The following is a 23910-nucleotide window of genomic DNA, read 5'->3' as shown; positions in this document are numbered from 1 at the left end:
GGGAAGGTGGTGTGAAAGCTACACGAGAAATACTACAAAATTTTCATCCACAACTGAAGGTAGACAACACCCATTGTTACAATTGAATTCGCTAGCCAAAACTTCCCTATTAGGATTTGGACCTCTGGTTGACTCGAGTAGAAATCAATAGCGATCGGTAAAGCCATGCATGTCGTTAAGCGGAACGGAGGTTCATGTGAAATTTCAACCCAGGATATCCAGTTTACCGCGCTTATAGTGTCTAACAGCGTCAATTGTCCCAGCATATTACCACGATCGGTATTATAGCATGATAGAGGGAAGTACCGAATGAGAACTGGCAACTTGGACTGTGGTAGATATCAACAGAACTCTATTTACACGCATCTAACGTACCATCCCTACCCTGTCCCTACTAATTAATTCACCTAACAGGCGCTAGAGAAGAAACCCCTGGCTCTGTACGCAGTAGGCGAAACGGAACTGACAATGCGAAAGTAAACAGGCCATCAACGGATATCCTCAAACGACGTTCTGGATCTTATTCCGATCCCGCGTTGGTTAGATGGCCTGGTGTGTCGTCCGTTGACTGCATGAAATATTGCGTAATAGGAGGTACTATGCACCGAGGTGTAGTTGTAATTATGTAGATCATTCCTCACTTGCCTTGTTAGAATGCTTGTCTTGTTAGAGGATGCAGAAAGTGAGGATACGAAGCCTGGAACCCGGAGTTGGGGGACTTGTGCCTTATACTACTAAGTACGACATGAACGTGGGTCTGTACCAGTAGGATCAATTATTCGCTCGCGTTGGATGCTATCTTTGGCCCCAATGTTCCAAAGGCTCCATGTCTTTGACTTTGCCGTACTGGGCATGTTCCTGAATCGTTCGGCACTGGATCGATGGATTCGAGTCGAGTCGTGATCCTGGGAGCCTGAGGGGCGGGAAGGGGACGAATGTAACGTCGCGCTAGTTAGCGGTCAAATGTTAGCTCAGCCAACGGCGGGAGAGGAACGGGCGGCTACGTACGCGCCATGCCGTTCCTCCGCTCAATCCACCACCGCGTCCTGATGTGCTGCGTAGTGCCCGCTTGCTCTTTGCGCAGAGAAGGCGAGGATATCGACTCGGCAGTTCTCGCACTACGGGCCTACATCTGCTGCAAGTCGAGTGGCAATTGACAGTACTACTCTAGCCCTACACTAGGGCTTCTCCATAGCCTCCACGAAGCTGCACGTATCTACCACGCGTCACCACCCACGTTGCAGCCAGAACGGAGCTTTGTCGGCGAGGACCTCATCGCATCTGCATATGTATCATGGCAAAGGCCAGGCCCAGCCTGTCGCAATGCCAACACTGCTCGAGGTGACGAACTGGCCTGGCTCTGTGAGCACCGCGTAGTCATCATTCGCACGATCGGCCCGCTTCAGCAAAAAACCCTGGCTTTGCCTGTTGCCGGATCCCTGCGCAGTGGGACCCCGCGAATTGCACAGTCTTGGTTAGTGTGCGACAACCAGCACTCATCAAGCCATTCATCTGACCGGTTCCCTGGACCAAAGCATCCTGACTAACCCTTCCATGGGCAGACTGTCCGTCCTACGCAACCTGTCCTACTTGCCTTCAGCCCTGAGAACTGCCAGACGTTGCCTGACATGTCCTCGTGTAGTCTGCACACCGAATGTCTTACCAAATGCCTGTTAAGTCATAGGCCCAAGGCTCAGCTGCTTCCGCCGTCATGATTGACAAGCGCTATTCTTTCTGTGTAGCGGGTTAAACAAGCTAAGTCAGCACTAGAACCCCCACGCGCCCATTGAGCGATGGCATCAAGAGCGACTGACTGTGGCATGCAGCAGTGGTGGCTGGATTCAAATGTTTGGCGCTGTGCTGCGAAGCCAATACTACTATGGAGCGCCGCAGCAGCATACCTAAGCGGTGACCCACTCGGTGTAACCCTCGTGGAAGTAATCTATCCATACCGTCCGGCTAAGTCTTCCCCCTCCGCCTCAGCACCAGACTGCCGAGCCTCAATGCAAGATATATCTGGCTTGCTGTATTTCGTCGCCCAAACGTATGGCCGATGCTGTGAGATTCCACAAAAGTACCTCCAGAGCCGCACATCAGGGGGTACATTGAAGCCATGTCATGCTCCGGTGTGCGCGGCATTTTCCCGTCTTCATCACTAGCGATACTAATGCGTTTGTATGGATTCGCATGCTCCTCGACTTGTACTAGACTTGATAGAGACAAGGAACTTGCCATGTAAGCCTTCAGCCCCATCCAAGCACGTCCGACATCGATGGCTGCACCAACCCCTGTCCCTGTACTCACAAGCATCAGCTTGACGCTACTCGACCGCCCCAAGTGATTGTCGCATGTACGCCTCCTGCAGGCTGGATCCAGCTATGATCCTTGCCGTATCCATCCTAGTTAAGACTCGCATTCTCCGTCGCCAGCTATAGTTCTATATAAAAACACATGCCGCTTAAAGGCTCGGTATAGTCATCCTTCAGTCACGTTGCTGTCGATACATATGCTCCAGGTCCCAGTTCAGGCATACTCTCCTCATCAACCACCACTACGCGAAATGGAGGATACCACATTTAGCCAAGAGACTACTTCGGCAGCTAGTGCCTCGAAAGCACTCCAAAAGCCCCGGAAGATGAGAGCTTCATGTGATGCGTGCTCTCGTGCTAAAGTGCGCCTCTCCATTCACACACTAGTTTTCAACCCGTTAACCAGCAGCAGGTCAAGTGCGACAAAGTAAGACCAACTTGTCAGCGATGTGGTACCATTAATGTTTGCTGCAACTACTCTCCATCTATGAGGTATGTCATCTATCCATCCAATATTGTCTTGCACTCATCACGCGCAGATTGGGTAAACCACGCAAGAACCGGAATCTGGATGGGACGATCAAACGTGAAGTATCACCTCCTGGCTCGTATAGACCCACAGGGGCTCAGTTCGATCTAATTCCACGCACTGCCTCTCATACATCTGAGAGTTCACCGGAGCCAATAGACCCCTTCTACTTTGGCCCCAGCACGCCGGAGTTTCACTATCAAGATGCTTTCGTCGCAAACAACTTCGGTGATAGCCTATCGCCAGCATGCTCTGAAGGAGGTGCCATGTCTTTTGTCAACGCGTGGGCCAACGATGATCACATGATGTTTGGAAGCCAGACGGATATGTTCATTCCAATGCCCCAGTATCTTCCACAACAACACACTCCTGTACATGGACACGTACGTTCTATCAGTACGCCCAGCCAACCTGACTTATTCGCATCACTGGAATCGCAACAACCTTCACCACACACAAGCCACCAGCTGCTGAGTGCGCAACCTAACATATTCACATCGCAAGAGACGGTCATTGACTCACCTTCGCCAACACTATCCGCAGCCTTATCAACACCTCCAGCCTGGGGAAACTTTGCAACCCACGACTGCACACTGTCCGCTTTTCAAACACTGAACAATTTATACGTACCACTCGAGTCCCAAACCTCTGCCATCGACTTCACCAGCGTGATGAGCGGTTCTCCAACACTTGAGTCCATCCTCGCCACCAATAAGGCTGCCGTGGATAGTCTGTATACATTACTAGATTGCGACTGCACATCAAACCCTCACTTCGCATCGACCATCAATCTTGCGACTATGAAAATCCTCTCATGGTTCCAAGCTGTTGCACGATCGCATGACCATCAGCGCGGTCTCCCATACCTCTCACTCGAAACTCAGCTCGAACTCTGCACGCGACCCCACACTTCGGACTCGGAAGCTGAGTGCGCCCAGCGCACCAGCCTTGTCCTTGCCGAGCTGTGCAGGATCGAGAAGCTTATTGATAAGTTTGCGGAGCGCTACTGCCGACGCACCGGTACCCCGGGTGACCTGGCCGAGCCGGATATCAACAGTGGTGTGTATCTCTCCATGGAAGCTTCACTCAGGACTCGGGTGAGGGACACATTCAGGATCACCATGGCTGTTGCACCCGAGAGTGTCAAGCGTCGCATGGCTTCTTCACGGACGACACAAAACAGAATGCGCGTCAATACTATGTGATGTGTTTGTCTAGAATCAGGCCATACTTACGCAGTGAGCTTTGCTGAATGTTTCTTTTTTCTCTCTTTAGGCGTCATTTACTTGATTAACGAACAAACGCATGTACGCGTCACGTTTTCAAGACGGTAAAAATGAGCGCAATTCTTTGTTTTTCTCCTTTCATTTCTCAATCTTAGATGCCGTTTTTTTGTTGCTTTCTCCACGTAGAGAGACTAGACAATGGGGGTTTCCCTACCATCCCCCCGCAACGGTTCCATCAACCACACCTGTACATTATTCCCGTAGAAAGCTCGGTTACTGTCCAAACGAACTCGCTATATTACAGCAGTGTGTGCGCTACGCAGTATGCATAGTAGTATTTTCTTCCTTCCTTATACTCGTCTGTCCCTTTTCTTCTATCTATTCCTCCGCGGCGACATGCGTACACAAATCCACAGACCAGGAACAAGAACAAAAAACGCCGAAATGAACAAGACATTCACAATTCTTACTTGCATCTGAGTGCAAGTGAGCAAGAAACCGTCCAAGTCCTGCATAACCACCAACCCCCCCTGCCTCTCCCCTTGCCCACCCACCACGCGTCTACACATATTCGCTATGAGTTTCCCATTCGGGTCTATCTCCGACTCCCCTGCCTTATGCACCTCATCTAGGCCCTACGCACCCTCCCCTTGCCTCTTTCCCTTAAACGAAGAAAAAACACCCACCTAGTCTCGAAAAAGATAGCCATCTCACCCTACTTAACCCTACTTAACCCCCCCCCCCCGGCTATTCTCGCTTTTATTTCCTCTTTGACATTTTTTTCTTACTTTCTTACTTGCTCTGGTGGTCTCAGGCGTGCACGCGCGTTCAAGGGGCCCCACTTGCCGTTAACCAGCCGGCTTTTTTTTGTTAGAGGAAGGAAGGAAGGAATATCGGCACGTTGCATCATGTCAAGTACGGGGAAAAAAAAGAAGGGTCCATATGGCTAGACCGTATTGCGTGTATAATCGTGCTATGGAAAAATGACGGATTGGGAAGAAAGAGAGAGAGAAAGAAAGAAAGAAAGAGAGAGAGAGAGGGAGAGAAAAAGAGGGTATGGGCTCCACAATTCTCTGCGGTAGGTTTTCTTGTGTTTTACCTACTTTAGTACTTAGCCGGGGCATGCCGAGGAGATAGGGTCTTTTTCTTCTTTCTCTTTATCTCTTTCGAGAGTAATAGTAGATATGCGTATGCAAATGATTATTATTACTGTGCATTATTATTATTATTTTCTCCTAGAAGGAACAGGAGGATTGGGAGTAAAATGGGGCCGCCCCACTAGGGATTAGGCGTCCGATTATTTTTTTCATGTGTATTGCTTGGATGGGGGTAGGCAAATTAACGAACACGTAGCCTTGGGTTTGAATGGTGGCCGTAAGACTTGATTCTAGGTTTACCCGGCAATTTGGGTCTGGTTGGGTTGACTCGGCACTTGGGGCGATGTGATTGACGAGATTTGCGAAGTGCATATTTTTGGGGGGCCTGGCGCTTGAGGTGATGTGTGAAGACTGGTTGCGTATTTGCGTGCTTGGCCGAGGCTGCTGCCGCTGCTGTTGCTATTGTTGTTGCTGCTGTCGGCAGCAGTGATGGCGATGCAGGTCGGCTAAGCAGTAGGGTACCAATGTAGCCAGTATGAGTCGACTTTGCAGCAACCGATGACTTCTCGATCCGTCGTTTCGTCAAAGTCATCATGGTGAGACTGCTATGCCCTGTAATCCGCTTGCAGGTCCCGTCCATGCACTCACTCACTCACCCACCCACTTGTTTCCCATACTTCTCCATCTACTTAGTCATGGTGGGAAAGTTCTCTCTACGCCCCTCCCGCCAGCTGTCTTGACCAAGCTTTGGCAGTATGGGCGGGTGGCTCCGCGCCACATGCGCATCCTAAACATAGGCCCCCCTAAGATGAATGGTTCTTAGAGAGGGTACAAGGGTAAGCGTTCCATGGACCAGTGGAAGAGTAGGCTGCTTCCTGTTGCCTTCCCGAGTGGGACTGGATAAAAAGATGGCTGAGACATGCATGGCGCATGTGCTGAGGCGAGTAAGCCACATAGTTGACCCTTCATGTTGCAATGGGGCGCCGTAAAATCACAGGGAGGAGAAAGCAAGCTGCGAAGGAGGGTGGGCGTGTGTGGGTGTGGGTGAAGGTGCTGAGAGTGGGCTTGTGGCGCCCTGGGTCGTGTGTTGCGAGTGGAGAGGTGATTAGCGGGCAGCGGGCAGTTCACGCGCGACAACGCCTCTACGGGCCGCCTCGCGGATCTCCACTACGGCCCGGCTCTGTTTCCTTTTCCACCGCCCGCCTGTCAAAACAACGTCTGCCAAACATCCTGTCAACCAGCTGCAAACAACTGCACTCTATACACGTCCATCGCCCTGCCTCGCCGATCTGAACCTGCCCACTGGCTCCGTCTGCCCTATGATCGCCCATCTTGGCCAAATCAATGTGTGACGCAATCGCCATAGTATCCTGTCGTCTTGGATCCTTAGCATCACCTCAGCCCCCACACCCTATGAACTGAGACCACCCCGCCGCCGGGATTGGGGAGCTGTCTTGCCGCCTGCCTCGATTCTTAATTGGGACACAGGCTGCCTGACAAAGCAGATGCTAGGCTCTGGACTGTCTTGGTCGGCGGGGCAAGGCGTCCCAGTTACGTACGTAGCCATTGGCCAAAGTAGATTGGATGGATGGATCAACCTTGTGTCACGGCTCAGAGGACAAGATAATGCATACTACTGCGCATCAGAGACGAGGCGTGTCTGGTACTACAACAACAATGCGTCAGGCCTTAACAGGGCCATTATGCGGATACGGCATAGTTATTATGTGAGCCGCTCTATGAGCTGGAATCCCAGTGCCATGGATTCACACACAGCCCAATCTAGCGAAGAAAAGAATCGGTCCCTGAATAATCATGCGTCTAGGTTACATTCCGCAAATGCTGTCTGTTCCCTTGAGCACGTTCACTTGGCACAGCAAGCCTTTCTCACGTGCTCTACATAGCCGCCTTGTCTGACACGGTCCCCTTGGGGCGCCTCATCTCCCGTCAAGGTTGCCCTGTTGGGCCAAATCCTACCCTGTGCTATGATGTAACCCAAGGGTCCTCGTGCTGTACGCCAAGTCGCTGTTTGTGCACACATAACGTGAATCCTATGAAGACGTTGATCTGAGGAGAAATGACTTAGTGGGGAACCGTCTACCGGGAAATAGGTTCAACGTGCAGAACGATTAGTGGTTGGATAACGCTGATTCAAAATTTCTGTCTCAACCCACCTTTGGATGCTGTTGAGAGTAGTAGAGTGGTTTTCATGCACAGTGTAATCCATTGCATTTTCATAGCCAATTGGAGAATCGCTCCTTCGTACCGAGACCTCTGATAAACACCGCACGGAAGAGAAGATTGTCATAGATGCCACAAATTGTTGATTAGAGATAAGCAGTTAAGCGAAGAGGTGATGAACAAAACAAGAGATTGGCGGTGGAGCTCATCTCAACCGTCGCTTCCAAAGGACGCATCCGAAAGAAGAAGTAACGATGTCAACCTCAACACCCTTGCAGGAAAGCCAAGACGAACCACTTCCTTTCTCTGATCAACCGTCTTTCCCTCCTCGACTTCCCTCGCATACTCATCTCACCCATACACCGCTATCTGCGTAAGCCAGATGCAGTCAACAAACGCAGTCACAAACACAAACATGCCACACCCGCCGAACCCCATACTTCTTATATGCACAATATGCTAGCTCAGCACCGATGAACAGCGTGTCGGTATCCCACTTTCTTACGGGAAGAAAGGAAGGATAAAATAAGGGTGGGCGGAACACGTGGGAATACCTGGAAATGCTTGCAGCTTACACCGATGTCAACCCATGTAAACAAGTCGTCATCAGCCTTATTTTTCAAGGCTTGCTGCAGTCCCTAGCTTAGAAATCCATAAGGCGGTCAAAACCACTCGGTCGTACAAGAGAAGGATCACATCTTATCGCATCAAGAGACCGTTGACTTCCTCTTTGCGGACACGCTTGCATTAACGCGTGGGGGAGTCATTAAGCGGAAAAGTACTCCACACCAAACACTGACGATCTCTATACTCGCAAGGCACATTTCCTGATTCGTATGATTTGAAGTGGCGCTGCATCGGTGCTCGCTCATACAACACATAGGACTGTCTTGCTTACTACCATCCGATGTTCGTCCGTATCACCAGATTGTCAACGATACATTTGGCGCAAACACAAACCACCTACACGGCCTACACAAGATTCACAATGCCCAGTGCCACCAAGCAAAGCCCTTGCTAGCCGCGAACGCTACATGCTTCCCCACGTTTGTTAGCGGCATGCCGTCGTCATCCTGATCGTCGCGAAACTACACGCTGCTAATGAACCCATGTCGCATCCTCGTCGCGTCCAACATGGATCATCGTTGTAATACGCATCGTCTTCTCATCTTCATCAAAGGAGCAGCATCGTGATTAAGCGTTCAATTTCTCCTCGCTTGACCAGCGACATTTCTACTGCGCACGTACCGCTCCACGTGGATAGAGCTCGCGCAGGTAGTTGGCTGTAGCGGAGTGACATTTCATTACGTTATGCTGGAATACTTCCGCCAATTTGTGAGCTTCTTGGCTTAATGTATCTGAACGCATACTCTATGTTATTTTACTTCCAAGTTGTTCGTTGGGGGAGGCAATGTGGGACTTCGAGGCGAGCATTCCATGAATTGAAGCTATGAGGACATTGTGGCAGGGCCTCTTAATCTGATGTGTGGATGTACCTATGTATGCAATAATTTTGTTGGAGATGTGCTTTTGGAGGAAGGTAGAGCGTGGGCATGTGCAAGAATGACAAGGCTAGAGGATAGCAATGTCTATTGCGATTTCTTATAAGTAGCAGTAGATACATTTATTCCAATGTAGTACAATGTCACTTGCTACTTTCTTTACACCAAAAGTCCTCTATTTCTTTAATTCTTTAAACACCACTTTCCCCCCCCCCTTCCCTACGTCCCCTCCTCCTCCACCACCAACCCCAACACCTCCTTCTCCCTCTTCACCCTCAACTCCTCCCTATAAATCTCCACAGCTCTCTCCCTCCTCCCCACCGCCGGCTCCATCAAATACCTGGGCACCTTCCTCGGCCGTGCCGTAAACCTTGGTGGCTGCATCTCCAACGGATCATCTAGCTCAGACTCCGACTCAAACTCCTCATCATCTATTCTTGCGTAATCCGGGGGCGGAGGGAGTTTTACGCGCGCATACACGGCTTGTTGCATGTCGGTCGTGTATGCGGTTGCTAGTTTGAGTTTGCGTTCTAGCCGCGTTATAGTGTCGCGTTTTTTGGCGTCGGCGTTGGAGGTGTGGTTGAAGGAGTTTTTGAGAGAGGCGTAGTCGCGTTCGAGGGTGGAGATTTTGCCGTGGAGGGCGGTGGGGGCGCGGGCCCAGGGGTCGCTGGTGAAGGTGTGGTAGGTGGAGATGTAGGTGAATATTTCTTTGTCTTTTTCGACGAGGGCAGATTGGAATTCGTGGGTGCGGAGGTCGAGTTCGGATTGTTTGAGGGCGAGTTCAGATTTCCATTCTGAGGCTTGGTATTGGGAGTCTTGGGCTTGTTGGGTGAGAAGAGTAATTTCTGCTTGGAGGTCTCCTAGTTGCGAGTGAAAATCTTGCTGGGTCTTTTGGAGCTGCAAATCTTGCTTGTCTTCTATAATAAGAGCTTTCAGCTTTTGTTCGGTAGCTATCCGCTTTGCTCGCTCCTCCTTGTAGAGAGTCTCGATTTTGTCACTGCTGTACAGCGGGTTTGTCGGAAGCATTAGACCGGGAGTCGGTGGAACTTCCTCGTACGATTGCTCTTCGATCGCCTTTTGAATGTTTGTGATTTCGTATTTTTTATCCTCCAATTGACGCTCCAGACTTCCATTCTTCTCAACAAACATGTTCACCAACTGCCTCACATGCAACAGCACTTCGTTGGTCTCAGCATCATCTGCGCAATTTCTTATGACCTGATCGAGATCATTAAGATCGATGGCTGCGCCTTTAAACAATATTTGTATCCACCTTGCGATGATTTTGCCCATGTCACATACTGACTTTTGTAGCCTTGTAAGTTTCCTGTTGCTATCCAATGCCTCTTCTTCAGTATTTGCGGCGTGTTGAGTCATATCTACTAATTCATTGTCTTTTTTCTGGAGCTCAGTTTTCATCTTGGCAGTGTCATTTTGCTTTTCCACAACTGTTGCTCGGAGCTTCTTATTCTCTGTTTCTTTCGTTTCATTCTGTGATGTTTCGGCCTTAATTTGCTCCTCGAGTTTTCGACACTTGGTGGAGAGCGCATCGTAGTTTTGCTTCCACGTTTCCAATTCGGCCTTGTAATACTTCAGTTTATCCTCTACGGCCTTGTCATGCTCCATGCTAAAAGCTTCGAGATTTCCATTCTCAGCTACTAGCTCGTAGTTACGCTGACGCAGGCTCACCACCTCTTCTTTGGTAATTTCCAGTTCTTCGCATCGTTCCTTCATTGCTTCTTCCTCTAGGCGCTCATATCCGTCTACTCTTGATGACTCTCCCAAGTCTGCATCTTTTCCCTGGTTCCAACCACCAAGTATCTTGGTCACATTATTCTCATGAAATTTCGGGCTATCCGTCAAATTGAAGGTGGAGCTCCGCATTTTATGAGCGTCACCCCTTTTTTCAGTCAACGAGCGAGACAAGTGTCCACTTTCAGTACTATCATTTGTGTAGTTTCTGAGAGCACTACTACTGCGTGCCAGAGGAGACATGGGCCGTGTGTTATGCATGGAGGATGTTCGCAGTAAGGGACTTCCCTGGCGACCGAAAGGCTCAATCTTGTCATGTTTCTTCGCTTGGGACGATCTTGTAGGTACCAAATAGCTGGATGGACTGTTCTGTGATCGGGGCTTCAAATAGTTCGGATCCTTTCTGTGATCAGTCTCATCGAGCACGCTGGTTGGGCTTTCTATGCCAAATGTAATTTCATCCTGATATGCCTCGCCTTCTGTCGCATTTGCTCCTTCGCGTGGCAACGAGAGGGGTGAAGTAGCCTCTATAATTTCCTCTATACAACCTAGTAAGGTTGGTCGCCTTCGCGTCACTTCCTTGCCAGCGCTTGGTGGGTTTGTGGTCTCATCTTCGTACAAGGAGACATCCTTCTCGAGGCCGTTATTGTTCGACATAGTTCTCTGGAGTTATCTCCAATGCAAGTTCATCTATGAAACCGATACAGATTACCCAGCCTGTGAACGTAGAGAAACTCTTCGCCATGACTAATCTAATATGACTAGTTCATTGTTTCGGTGGTTTTGTTTCAAAGCCCTTTCAGAAAAATCAACGATCGACAGATTGTGCAGTGAACTTAGGTGAGCCTCAAAGGCTTGGCTCTTTCCGGAATGCCACACTACTCTTTATTAGCTTGTTTGGTGCAAGCCCCTGGGGTCCCCGACAGCTGAGAGGAAAAGGGGTTGCTCCAGTTTCTGATGACCTTTCGAGAACCACAATCACAACATGTTACCCACCAAGAAGTCTGCTTTTTCTGACGTGTATGGTTGGTACCTTGCATCTAGCTTATTGTCTACTCGAGACAAGACATTCGTTTTCGAATCGTTTTCAGCCGGCGCACCAAGTACTTGCTAAAGTCAACGTGATCATGATCGTCGCAGCCCGATAGAATATACTTAATACTTCCATTCTCTAAACCTAAAGGAGCACCATTTCCCATATTAAGTCTGGGACCTCTTACGGTAGGCACTCGACAAATGCAAGCTAGAGAAGTGCGGCTTAAGTGGCAAGGTGTGTCAGCGCGCCACCAAGTTCATAGGATAGTGTATCACAGCTCTAGCTGACTGAACTTAGAAAGGCGCCATTGCTAAATCCCATTTTTCTGAATACCATCGTGGTCAGCTTTTAGCGTAATTGAGAGTGGCGCGCTGTGAAGAACAGGGACGAGCCCAGTATGCATGGAGGATGAACATGGGAAATCAGACATCCGAAAGTCAAACGGTCGGCTGGTAGGCGAAGAAAAGAATGGAAGGTGGCTAAAGTTTCTAGCTTTACATGGCTTGTTGGATGTCCCCCCTCGCTGAGCGCAGATCGACGATTGGCTGAGCTTGAACTGTTGTGACATGTCCTTGCTGACAGATGCGCTCTTATCCTCGCCCACTCATCTCAGCGTAGCCAAAGATCTGATGTAAGTACGTTGTTGTCCGGGGAATTTTCTTCCATCGTCGTGATCAAATATTCGACAGCTACCCATCGCGACTGACCCCAAACAGCCGTATCACCAGAGGACTCGCAGTTGACTGGGCTATTGAGCGGATCCGGTCGCATGAGGTGACTTCAAGCAGTTAGTGGCTACCATTCACTACGTGCTTGGTCCGGAAATGGCGCGATTATTGCATTTGAGTCCCACATTAATCAGCGGGAGCCCCGAGCAAGAACCTCACGGCATAGTTTCTTGATTCAACCGCAACCGTTCGCCTACTTGCGACGGTCCAATCATGTCGCTTAACGCGGTCGCTATTATCCTGTGGGCAGAAAGGGACTGCTGCTGGAGCCTACAGACCGTAGTGTCCCAAAATATGTTGGTGACGACGGCTAGACTGTCGACGGCACTTCTGTGCTATGTAAATGTTCCGTGGTAATGATTGTGATCAAGTGGGGTAAACCGTCGAAACCCTCTCGCGCTTGCATGAAGTAGGGGGGCTACAGTGATCATTGGCTGCCATGGAGAGCATAATCGCTAGCTTTCCATTCGTTACTATTTTTTACAGCCAATCAAATTATAAAAATATAACCATTGATATGAGCCCGTGAGATACGCGCAGCGTTCCTTACGGACAGCTAGCAGTGGATATACTGCAAGCCTTACTGACACCCTCGTGACATCGGAGTCTCAAAACGTGGACTGGCGGCTCAGCAATAACTTCTGGCTAGCGATGAGAGTATCGCTGGCTTGAGTGAGCTGAAGTCAGGATAAGGGCACAGCAGGTGGTCGTTGACAGTGATGAAGTCGCCTAGATGCATATGTGCCCATAGGTTCCTTTCTACGGCGAGAGTTTAGCATCTGACAGTGGTAACACAACGTAATATCCCCAGAAGTGATCCATTACTGATCGAGCTAGCTGATGTGTACTTCTAGAACACTTTGACGGAACTACAATCGTCATCGTAGCTTATTTACCGTTGTTCTAGGTGTACCGGCCAAAACAGACATGTCCAAATTTCACAAACTACATCGAACCCCCTGATCTACAGTGATGTCGGTAGTGATGGGATCCACATTTGTTTCGCGCTTGCTCAGACCAATTGACACTGCCTTTGAGGGTCGGTCAAACGGGGTTACACAAAGTTGAGACTGTTTGGTTGACATACCACAATGGTCCTAGCACTCATTCCGGAAGGAGGTCTACAGGAAGCGCATATCGACACGATCGACCGGAAGTAACTGAACTTTTTGCTGCATGCATCCAGTGTGCAAGACCTTGCTGAGTTGTCCACTGCTTGTCGCTTAGAGATATTGAATACCAAGTTCCCCGAATAGACCTGCCTCAGAATTCATTCACGCTGAACTAAACAGCCGCGAACGGACAGGGTTGACGAGATTGTTCTTGGTTCAAGCGGTCAACGGGCTGCTCAGCCTTACTGTAGTGGCGCACCATGACCAGCGTATCGGAATACCATGTTGGTCCTTTGTCCACCCGCTGCAAATGCCAAAATCAACAGATGTATCATGTTTGAGTACCAGCTAGTTCAGGGTTTTCCCATGAACTGATTGCATAGATGCATGTTAGCCCGCATGATAGACTTTAGATATTGCGGTATTATGGCTAGCCCTACCAAGCATGACCAACTGTCAGGGTTCTGGCATATATGATATGCAGCCATCCGTAAGGAGGACGCTAAATCAAGCTGCTAAGTGACGGAATGACCAGGTGTATTTCCGCCAACCAATCTGAACCTGTAAGAAGATTGAGATCAAGTACCTCCCACGATACTGATTTTGAAAGAGGAAGGACCGTCAGCGCCAAAGCTGTGATTGGTATTTGACGAGTAGCCATGATCTGATTGATCATAATTCCCCAGGGAGTACCAATAGCTAAAGATACCAGTGAATGTGGCTTACGATGGTGAACGCCAAGGGCACATGACTGCTGCAAGCCATGTTGGATCCTTGTCAAAACTGGTAAACACTCACTGAGGCTGGATGAATCTTGCGAAAGGGCGTCCTAATCAGGCGTAGCTTCCGCCCAGAGCTATCATGGCGGAGGGGCTGAGGGCCGTTTTCCACACCACTGGAGAAAAAAACGCGAGTTACTGAGCTTCGAGACGTGAACGGACCAGAGGGCTAAGTTTGCGCCATCAGGTATGTGTTGAATCAGTGGGGAGGCTAATAGTACAAAAACAGCGCAGCTCCTTAGTGCGGCAAGCGTACCCAGCCATCACCAATCCGGTAGTCTCTTTGTCCACGCTGAGACGCAGATACACTACAGTGTAAGTGAACAGTAGAACTCGATATTGAGTAGTTCGTTACAAATATCATCTTATGACTGGCCCTGGACAAAGAATTCTCTTTAGTTGATCCGCCCTTCACACCTTGTTCTAGCTCCTCCGCCATCGCCGCAAAGAGTAACAGATCAGGAAAACACAGCTCAGGTACGCTATTTGCATACCTTTCCTACAATTTGGCGTCTTGTAGTGGTCGAATTTGCTTGTACACATACCAAAGCATCGGGGCCGGTGAGAAACGGGTAGCTGCAATAAGTTCGTCCCCTGAACGCTTTGCGGACTGCTATGCATCGTCGCGACACAGCAAACCTGACATGAAGCAAGGTTTTAGTTGTAGTTACTGACTTATATGCAGCAACACATTTGCAACACGACCATTTGGCTGGAGGGGCCTTGAGCAATACAAGACTAGAGATCAGAGACAACGTCTCAGCCACCGTCCTCAGTTGCTGAAACACCTCACCTGCAGTGCAGAGACATATTTTCGACCTGTTACTAGACTACCACCTTGGAAAATCGACGCAGCCACTTCTGGTAAGGCACTGAGTCAGGAGGCGAAGACAAAAGCGGTAGAGAGAACAGCGCGTCCGCCCGCAATCTCCACTGTCGCAGCGGCCAACTCCATTGTGCGCTGATTCTCGTAACGATGAGGGGTGATTCGTTCATCCAACAACATCCTCCCACCCCGCCGAATGCTGGGGCAGAGTACCAAGTCGGACTTCACCAAGTTGCCGAATACAACGCAGACCACGAATGTTCATTCGGTGAGGCAGGGTATGGTTCCCCAAGCTCGGTGGCGCACCAAGGCATCCCTTCGCATGCGTCACATGGCGACGACCACATTCGTGGACTTGGACTAGTAGGTCTACAATACGTGAGCAAACCTGCATTCTCATGCCCATTAAAATTCTGATCAACCCCCAGGACGGTTATGAACCGCCGACAAAGTTTTTTCCCAACGGCTCGTATGGCCGCATGTCGGTAAGTGAGTCCCAGGCAGAGTCAGTGGCGACATGGCTAATGGATAATAGAACGATCAAGTCTTGTTCTCTCCGCCAACACCAAGATCTGCCAACGGCGACGAATCTAGTCGGGCGGCGACCCGCAGCAGAAGAACAATGACCGCATCCATATCTCCAACAGAGACTCAGATTAGCCTAAGACCAAAAGCAATACAAAGATCCAGGAAAGCAAAAACAGCAAAGGGAGACAGGCAGAAAATACCCAAGCTGACTGCGCCGCTGAGTATATTAACAAAAGAGCTTCATAACATTCCGATCAAGAACATGGAAGAGTGGGTCAACAGGCCGGCGGATGTTCGAAGGCGAGAAGCAGAAAAGCGGAACGGATACATCGCTCGCCCAATGAACTCATTCATGCTGTACAGATCAGCATTCGCAGAAAGAGCCAAGTCATGGTGCTTACAAAACAACCATCAAGTTGTGTCGTCAGTAGCCGGGGAAAGCTGGCCTCTTGAGCCGCCAGAGATCCGCGACCTCTACAGCGAATATGCAAAGCTTGAGAGAATCAACCATCAGAACGCGCACCCGACGTACAAATTTTCACCAAGCAAGACGGCCGCTCCACCTCGGAAGCGAAGGAATGAATGGTCAGAAGATGAAGAGCCGAGCGATTTGGACGATACCGAGTGGGCCCCAGGTGCGGGAAGGTCACGCCCTCGGCAAACTAGACGGATCGAACGCTCGATCAGTTACCCATCAACCGGGGTTGGCGCAGAATACTTCGATGGAGCATTCGGACCAAACGCGAACGGTGTTAACAGATCCTCATGGGAGATGACGAATGAAGGACGACCTATGCCAATGCCAATGCCGATGAGCCACAATGATCTCTACAACTGGCCTTACCACTCTGCACCGTATGCGAACATGCACATGAGCCCGAGCTACGCAGACGACCTTCATAAGTCGTTGAGTTCCTCGACGCTCTCCAACCAATTCCAATCGAACCCGTCGATGCTTGGCTTGCCCGGAGGCAGCGCGGACGACTTACTCCAACAACTCCATCCACATGTGAGAACGCCCTTTGACGAGGGGCGGTTGGACCCGATGCTATTGGCATATGAAGGCAGTCAGTCCAGTGTTGATCTAGCATCTCTCCAAACCAACGATTTCCGGAACAACCAGATCAGCATGCAAGAAGCGTTATCGTATCACGACCTCGACAACTTGCTGGATCTTCCGCATGACGAGTATCAGGCTTGGCAACCTGATCCGACCATGGTGTCTTTGGTGCAAGAGTCGGAGTTCGACAAATGGGTGGGTGAACAATGAGTTGAGACGTTTCAGCTTATGTCTGTATGAGTGATTTTGTTGTTTCCATGCAATATGATGTACGATTCAGCTTTCACGCGACGATACCCATTCTCTTGGTTGGGGGTAGAATGGCGCCTGGTGAACCCTTGCTACGTACACCACCGGTAGCATACATGGCCTCCTTTTTTTTTAAAGAAAAAAGCTCCGGAAATTGGAGCACATTAGATATGATTCAGCTATAGATAGACAGAAAAGAGCCAGTAGAGCTTCATGTTCCTGCAGACACTCTTTGCTAAATGTTACGGGCGTGATACCGCGGTTGCCGAAACTCCTCGGACCAAATGATTTGTGATGATACTAAAGACGCGCATCTTTCCAGGCGGCCTGTGTAGAGTCTGGCGAGTGAGGGTGCGTAGGTAGATGGTGGTGTGCAAGGGATTGCCAGAAGAGTGAGATTGGACTTGACAATGCCAAGACCTATTATTGCCGTCTCTGCCCCACCCATGCACCCCTGTCTCCAGCGCGGACGCGCTTTGCTCTTCTACCAATGAGGGGTCGGGCAACCATCCACGAATTGAACACTTCCTCATGATATGCTAGTACAGATGCACTCTTCAAGGCAATCCAGAAACTTGCTTCTGCACCATTAGCAGGATTGCCATAAGCCTGGAAATAGCTGCTCTTCGTACAACTCGAATATAGTATAGCACCCTAGGCAAAAAGTCGCCATTACTCACGATATCCCCAACTTACCAACAGCACACACACACACATACCTCAGCCATGTACGGCGAAGCAGCAAATAAGCTGGTAGCGATACCCTTGGTGCCCCATGATTTGGTCACGTCTAAGAAAAAGCCAGGTCCAAAACGCAAAGCGCACCCTCGCCCTTCCTCATCTCCCGCCCTACGCCTCGGAACTTACACGCTCTATTGTACGCGAAGTACGCGACCTGGATAAGGACGTGTCCTCTATTCTCGCTCCTTACAGTGGCTCCTTCAATCCCAGCGCCTCACCCGAAACCGCTTGCGCACTCCTTGTCAACCACCTCTGCATGCGCCGCAACAAGCGATGTCTATTGGCCTACCACCGGGTCCGCAGTGATAAGTTGGAAGAGTATTGTTGGGAGGGAATTGACGTACTCGAGCAACAGGGTAGCAGAGACCACGCCGCAGAAGCCACGAGGGGAAGCGCCCTAGGTACTGGGGGCGGAAGAGAGGAGAGTAGTCTGAGCCCAGAAGAGGAGGAATACGTAAGACAGTACAGTGACCTCCTCGCGGCATATAAGGGCCAATGGACAGATATCGACCTAACAGGGAGCCTGGAGCCACCACGCGATCTCTTCATTGACGTCCGAGTGCTCAAGGATGCCGGTGAGATACAGACCGAGTACGGGTACGTATAGTCACCCCTTGATGAACTTCGGCATGCCGAAGCACGGCAGGAACAAAAGCCGATAAGCTAACCAACCAATGAAATTGCACAGCTCAATAACCCTGACCAAAAATTCCCAATTCTACGTCCGCCAGGGCGATGTCGAACGTTTGATCGCACAAGGATACCTCCAACGCCTGAGCTAAACCAGAAAAGAACTCCCTCTACCGCAACCAGCACGCTCAAGATTCTAGAAGCTCGATAAGACAAAGCTTCAGCAAGATACACGAACTGTACGGTATAGCCGAAGAGAAAAACCCTTCCTGTGGTTGGTCTAAAACCCCCACAACCCACCATCCACCATTCAACGCGCCAGCGTGGCCGCGTGGCCGCGAAATTAAACTTTTCCCCATACGCCTCCATCATGTTCCTTCCACCTCTTCCCGCTCATCTTGGCCCCGAAATTGGGGTAAAAGAACCTCAGCCCCCGCACGCTTTGGTCTGCGCACGAAGCAAAACCCGCTCGACAAAGGGATATCCAAATCCAGCCTAGGCACCAGGCCTATGGAGGCGTGGACCATGCATGTGCCGGAAAGCAAGACGACAAACAAGCACCCAGCGTGACCAATTCCCATGCTTTACCGCACGCACGGTGTTCTGGGGTATATCTGCTTTTCTCGCTTCCCGCTTCCCCTCACCTTCGCAGGTGGTAGTCACTTTTTTGCCACTTCATGTGGCATTTTTTGGCTCCGCCACCCTTGTGCCAGGAACTAACTAAACGGCATGTGGAAGCTTACTGTATGCAAGATTCTTAACTACTCCAGCTAGTGCTTATTCGCTAGTATGCATGCATGTTGGTTGTGTTTGCTGCAAAAGGCATAGTGCCAGGGCTGGTACGCTCCCGATTCGTCGGTTGTGAAAAGAGAGGATATAAATGGGTACCGGTCGACGGCAGCAAGGGCCGGTGGCCACGCGAGGTGTCATTGTGGGTTCTAGAATGAGTTACATGTATGTGCGGACGGGAAGAGGCTTCTTGCACAATCTAACGTGTGTGACGGTGGTTTATTGGGGAGTTTGTGATACCAAATGCCTGGAGTGTGGTAGGAATAGGGATTCAGCGACACGATCAGAGGTTGCAGAGGCAAAGAGTACTTGACGACTATGCATTCGTTGAAGAGAATTATTCTAGTTTCAATTTAAACACATTCTTTTAAAAGACACTCAAACTGTGTAGGTCCATACAAAGGAAGCCTCACCCCTACGTAGAACTGAGAACCTGCTGTCCCTTCTCTCATACCCGTTGCTGCTGTGTAGAGAACTGAAATGCAGGCGCGAACTTATTTTTCTTAATGTACAAAAGACGCCGTTTCCGTAGAACCCGATTATCACACGATCGGTGAAGCGGGAAGAACAAGGAGGCTGAGGCTGCGGCTCAAGATAGACCTGCTACGAGGTGGTGTAAATCAAAGAAGAGGGTGAGTCGACATTAGATCCACACTCACGTTTTGAAGAGGATCTTAGATTCCTGTTTGCTGAAACCCCATCTGAATGCTCTGGAAGCGTGCGCTTTGTTCAAATGTCCATTTCCGTTTCCGAATGCAATGTCCGTCCCCATCAATCCTGAGCAGAAAACAAGAGAGCCGCAACAATGTCTGACACTCGTAGTGGCAGTGTGACAGCTGTGGAAATCGTATAGGAAAAAAGGATGCGCATGCAAGAAGATTCTTAACAGGCGGAAGACTCTCAAACAACACTGTATCGACCAGTGGCGGTACGAGTCGTAGATGCATCTTCTGCCGCAATTGTACCTTCGCGCAGGAGGCGGGTGAGTTCCATCATAGCCTGTGTGACAATGTTCTCCGTATCTCCCTCAACCAGAATGTACAGCTTGGGAAGATCATTCTCACCAGGCTGCTTGCCAGGTGGGTAAAAGTTACCCTTTGTCGTAATTGAGACACCAGTCTGATCCAGAATCTTGGCCACATTGGTTCGATTGGTGACGGCCCATCGAGCTTTCTGGGGAAAGTCATTGATCTCAATAGTTGAATGGTAGAGACCGGCGTCAGGACCCTTGTTGTCGATAGGCTGACCCGCATGGATCATGCCCTTCTTGCTGAGCCTACCGTCGACCTTGGAGGCAGCGGCCATGGCTCTCTCCCTTGCACTCATCGGCTTGCCAGTCGCTGCAGCCTCGGGGCGCTCGGTCTTATTGACAACAATCTTGCTGTTGAGCAGCTTCATCCAGTGCGGTTGATCTTCGACTTCAGCAGCAGGTGTAGTTCCTTCAGCAGCCTTGGCCGCGCCAGGACCAGTAACCTCAGGCTTCTTGACAATGGGTAGAATTTCTTCTTCGTCATCGCTGTCTTCAATACCTTCCAGCTTGAGCTGACGCTTCTCGCGCTTCTTCTCAAGAGCACGAGTTGCATCAAGTCGATCGAGACCTTTACCACCAAAGCCACCATAGTACTTTTCGGTACCTGCCTTGGCCTTCTCATGGAATGTGTCTGCCATTTCTTGAAGCTTTTCAGGAACTTCTGCTCCGCTCTCCTTTAGTGCTTTGACAAGATGAATAGCAAAACGCTCTTGACCGGGGTTCTCAATAAGGGTAATAGCAGTACCCTTGTTACCTGCACGACCAGTACGACCGCACCTATGAACGTAATCTTCCACTATCAAGTATGTTAGCAAAGAAACACTATATATACGCAGTGATGGAATTGGTACTTACAGTGAGTTGGACAGTCAAAGTTCAAGACAAGTGCCAGACCGGGGACATCCAGACCACGTGCTGCTACTGACGTGGCAATGAGAATAGAAAGAACACCTTGCCTGAAATCACTGATCGCTTCGTTACGATCGGTCTGATCTTTAGCTCCGTGAATCGTGTTAACAGAGAAATACTTGGCCTTGTAGAGCTTGGACAACAAATCTTCCGCAGTTTCCTGCCGCTCGGTGAAAATCAATACCTGTGCATTCTCATCCTCTGAAAAGAGCTGACCGAGATGCAAGAGCAGCTGGTTGATCTTTTTCTCATAACTATTAGGAACAATGGATATGATCTGGGTAATCTCAGGAGCCACTTTGGATCTACCACCGATTGTCACTTCTGCTGGATTGTTCAGGGCTTTACGGGCCAATGCAACCATGTTCTTTGGCATGGTTGCTGAAAAGAGCACGGTTTGACGGTCGGGGCGCACGTTTGCAAGAATCTTCATGACTTGTGGTTCAAAACCCATGTCGAACATGCGATCAGCCTCATCAAGAACAACATAGGTAATGCGGCGGAAGGAGAGCACACGTCCCTGGTTTGCAGTCATCAAATCGATCAGGCGACCGGGTGTTCCACAGAGAATGTGTATGCCACCACGCTTAATCATAGCAATCTGGTCGGAAATGGGCTGTCCACCGTAAGCGCATTTGATAGTTATGCCAGAAGCTGAGAGGAACGGTTTGAGCTCATGGACAATTTGCAATGACAACTCTCGGGTGGGAGCAAGGATCAGTCCAATAGGACCATCAGACGGCTTCAGTGGGCGTTGATCAAGAATGTGACGAATCATAGGTATACCGAACGCGAGTGTCTTTCCAGAACCAGTTTTCGCGACACCAATGAGGTCACGTCCAGAAAGAGAAATGGGAGCAGCTTGTGCCTGAATAGATGTGGGCTTCTGGTAGCCTACGCGAGTGAAGACGTCCATGGTTGCCTGCAGCAAGCCCATCTGGGCCCACTTGGTGACGGGACGAGGCACATCATCTGGCTTCACTTTTATGCCGTCAAGCTCATGACGGAGATCGGCAACTTCTTCTGGCGTCATCTGAGAAACCTCGAGCGGCTCAGTGTAAAAAGATTTTCGGAACGGCTCGTACTCAACTTTATCATGGTCGACAGTGGCAACCTCCTTCTTCTTTTTCTTGGCAGCACGAAGTTCGAGAAGATCTTGCGCCTCAACAGAGGTCTCGACAGGCTCGAGCTCGTCGGCGAACATGGCCTGGCCCGAAGGTGCACCGCGGCTGGGTTGTGGTTCGGTCAAGTCGGCCATAAAGGCATCGAGAGGATCGATTTCGTCTTCTTCGGCCCCTACAGTTTCGTCAACGTCCATCTTGTCGGCGGCGGGGACTTGGACGGTAGGTGCTTCTTCCATGGTAGCGTCTTGGTTGTTCTCGTTGGCGATATCCGCGCGACGCTTCTCGAGGCGAGCCTGGAGCTCCGCATTGTTCTCTTCATCATCACTTCCAATGCCACTCATTGCAGCGTCATCGTCTTCGGCACCGTCAGCTTCGGGTTCAGGTTCGTCGTTCGCAGTAAATTCGGGGAGGGCTTGAAACTTGCGCTTGCGCGTTGGGCCTTCTTCGTCGAGGAAGGCTTTTCTCGAAGTTTCAGCCTCGGCTTCTGCTGCTGTCTTAGTCTTGAGGCCGAAAGAGCCAATGTTGCCGTTGCCCTTGGCTGTTGATTGATCTGTATGGGTGAGCCCGTGATTGTGTAAAGGGGGTATGGTGGAAGACATACTGCTAGCGGCCGTCACTGTTTTGCCAGCAGGTTTGGCCATGTCCAAGGGGCGGGCGGCAGCAGAAGCATCCAGCTTGAAGGTCGACTTCTCGGGCTGCTTCTGTTTGAGTTTCTCAGTAACGCTCTTCTGCGGAACTTTAGTCTTAGCGGTGTCAAGCTTGGCCTCACTTGCTGGGGCCTGGGGAGGCGGCGTCGCAGCAGCAGCGGAGGGGGTCGCAGGCGCAGTGCCAGCTGGTGAGGCACCAGAGCCCTGTGTGTCTGTCTTTTCTTTGGCAAGACGCTCAGCATTGCGCTTCTTCCATTCGGCCAGCTTTGCCGCGCGTTCGGCGAGCTTGTCCTTGGCTTGTGTCTCGGGGTCTTTCTTCCTGTCGTCGCGCGGGGGAGCATCTAGTCGATCCCGTCTGTTATCTGGCGCTGGTGTGATTGACGAACGAGAGTCAGGCCGGCGTGAAGTAGAGCGTCTGCGCCTGTCTCTGTCATCGTCGCGGTCCCGTCTGCTGTAGCGGTCTCCACGGTCTCGTGATCGGTCACGGCGGCGAGGGGGAGAGCGCGAGCGGCGGTAGTATGTGTCGCGATCCCGGTCACGACGGTCCCGGCGGTCCCTGTCATCTCTGAAGCGGCTCTCTCCACTGTAGCGGTCTCCTCGACGGTCTCGGTCTCTGTCTCTGGATCTGTCGCGCCGCGGGCTGTAGCGTCGACGATCTCGGTCGTCGTACCTTGAGGAATCAGCGTGGCGCGTCGCCATCTTAAGTCGGTGGTATTACTGTGTGCAGTCAATGCAATGCAGTGTCACTCGTGCAGCAGTAGATGGTGGCGTCACTGTAACTGCGTGGGGTGAATGGTCGTCGAGATGTTTCCAAGTCCCAAAGTTGTACATGTCCCAAGCGTCCGTCTGCCTTGGCCGATGGAATTGTGGCACGTGCGAGACGCTAAAGCCGAAATCTTGGGGCGCTAGGAATAATTTTTGGAAGGTTGCGACAGTTCACGGCAAAGGTGAAGCAAAGAACACCAAACCACCAACAAAATGTCTGTGAATCCGCGCAAGAGAAAGGTCGTCACTCGCCCGGCGCCTGAGCCCAGCGATTCAGAAGATGAATTAGGTGGCGGACTGCTCGAGGGCATCTTGTCGCATTCCGAAGACGACTCGGACGACAGCCAACAAGAAGATGTCG

The 23910-nt window shown here is 50.5% G+C and overlaps 6 protein-coding genes across 6 annotated transcripts; 4 read left to right on the top strand and 2 right to left on the bottom strand.

Annotated features, from left to right (window-relative positions):
* Positions 1 to 21: 21 nt before the first annotated feature.
* On the bottom strand, positions 22 to 736 carry COCSADRAFT_39396 (uncharacterized protein). The gene has a single exon (XM_007704449.1). The coding sequence runs from the start codon at positions 264 to 266 to the stop codon at positions 33 to 35; it is 234 nt and encodes a 77-aa protein (XP_007702639.1). The 5' UTR covers positions 267 to 736; the 3' UTR covers positions 22 to 32.
* A 1824-nt stretch (positions 737 to 2560) lies between these two features.
* Positions 2561 to 4043, top strand: COCSADRAFT_97051 (uncharacterized protein; the record flags this gene model as incomplete). Its single annotated transcript, XM_007704789.1, has 3 exons — positions 2561 to 2671; positions 2722 to 2801; positions 2849 to 4043. The coding sequence occupies 3 exons, from the start codon at positions 2561 to 2563 to the stop codon at positions 4041 to 4043; spliced, it is 1386 nt and encodes a 461-aa protein (XP_007702979.1).
* Positions 4044 to 6560: 2517 nt separating this feature from the next.
* COCSADRAFT_234495 (uncharacterized protein) lies at positions 6561 to 7279 on the top strand. The gene has a single exon (XM_007704788.1). It carries the CDS (start codon positions 6667 to 6669, stop codon positions 7063 to 7065), a length of 399 nt encoding a protein of 132 aa, XP_007702978.1. The 5' UTR covers positions 6561 to 6666; the 3' UTR covers positions 7066 to 7279.
* Positions 7280 to 15063: 7784 nt separating this feature from the next.
* COCSADRAFT_234458 (uncharacterized protein) lies at positions 15064 to 17012 on the top strand. The gene is made up of 3 exons (XM_007704787.1): positions 15064 to 15455; positions 15506 to 15562; positions 15613 to 17012. Exons 1-3 carry the CDS (start codon positions 15228 to 15230, stop codon positions 16873 to 16875), a joined length of 1548 nt encoding a protein of 515 aa, XP_007702977.1. The 5' UTR covers positions 15064 to 15227; the 3' UTR covers positions 16876 to 17012.
* A 398-nt stretch (positions 17013 to 17410) lies between these two features.
* Positions 17411 to 18545, top strand: COCSADRAFT_234435 (uncharacterized protein). Its single transcript, XM_007704786.1, has 3 exons — positions 17411 to 17667; positions 17720 to 18252; positions 18344 to 18545. The coding sequence occupies exons 1-3, from the start codon at positions 17641 to 17643 to the stop codon at positions 18435 to 18437; spliced, it is 654 nt and encodes a 217-aa protein (XP_007702976.1). The 5' UTR covers positions 17411 to 17640; the 3' UTR covers positions 18438 to 18545.
* Positions 18546 to 19974: 1429 nt separating this feature from the next.
* On the bottom strand, positions 19975 to 23483 carry COCSADRAFT_163118 (uncharacterized protein; the record flags this gene model as incomplete). Its single annotated transcript, XM_007704785.1, has 3 exons — positions 19975 to 20900; positions 20960 to 22687; positions 22739 to 23483. The coding sequence occupies 3 exons, from the start codon at positions 23481 to 23483 to the stop codon at positions 19975 to 19977; spliced, it is 3399 nt and encodes a 1132-aa protein (XP_007702975.1).
* Between the last annotated feature and the right edge of the window lie 427 nt (positions 23484 to 23910).

Source organism: Bipolaris sorokiniana (assembly GCF_000338995.1).
Source record: "Bipolaris sorokiniana ND90Pr unplaced genomic scaffold COCSAscaffold_12, whole genome shotgun sequence".
NCBI classification, from domain to species: domain Eukaryota; kingdom Fungi; phylum Ascomycota; class Dothideomycetes; order Pleosporales; family Pleosporaceae; genus Bipolaris; species Bipolaris sorokiniana.
This window is presented reverse-complemented; position numbering and strand designations above follow the sequence as displayed.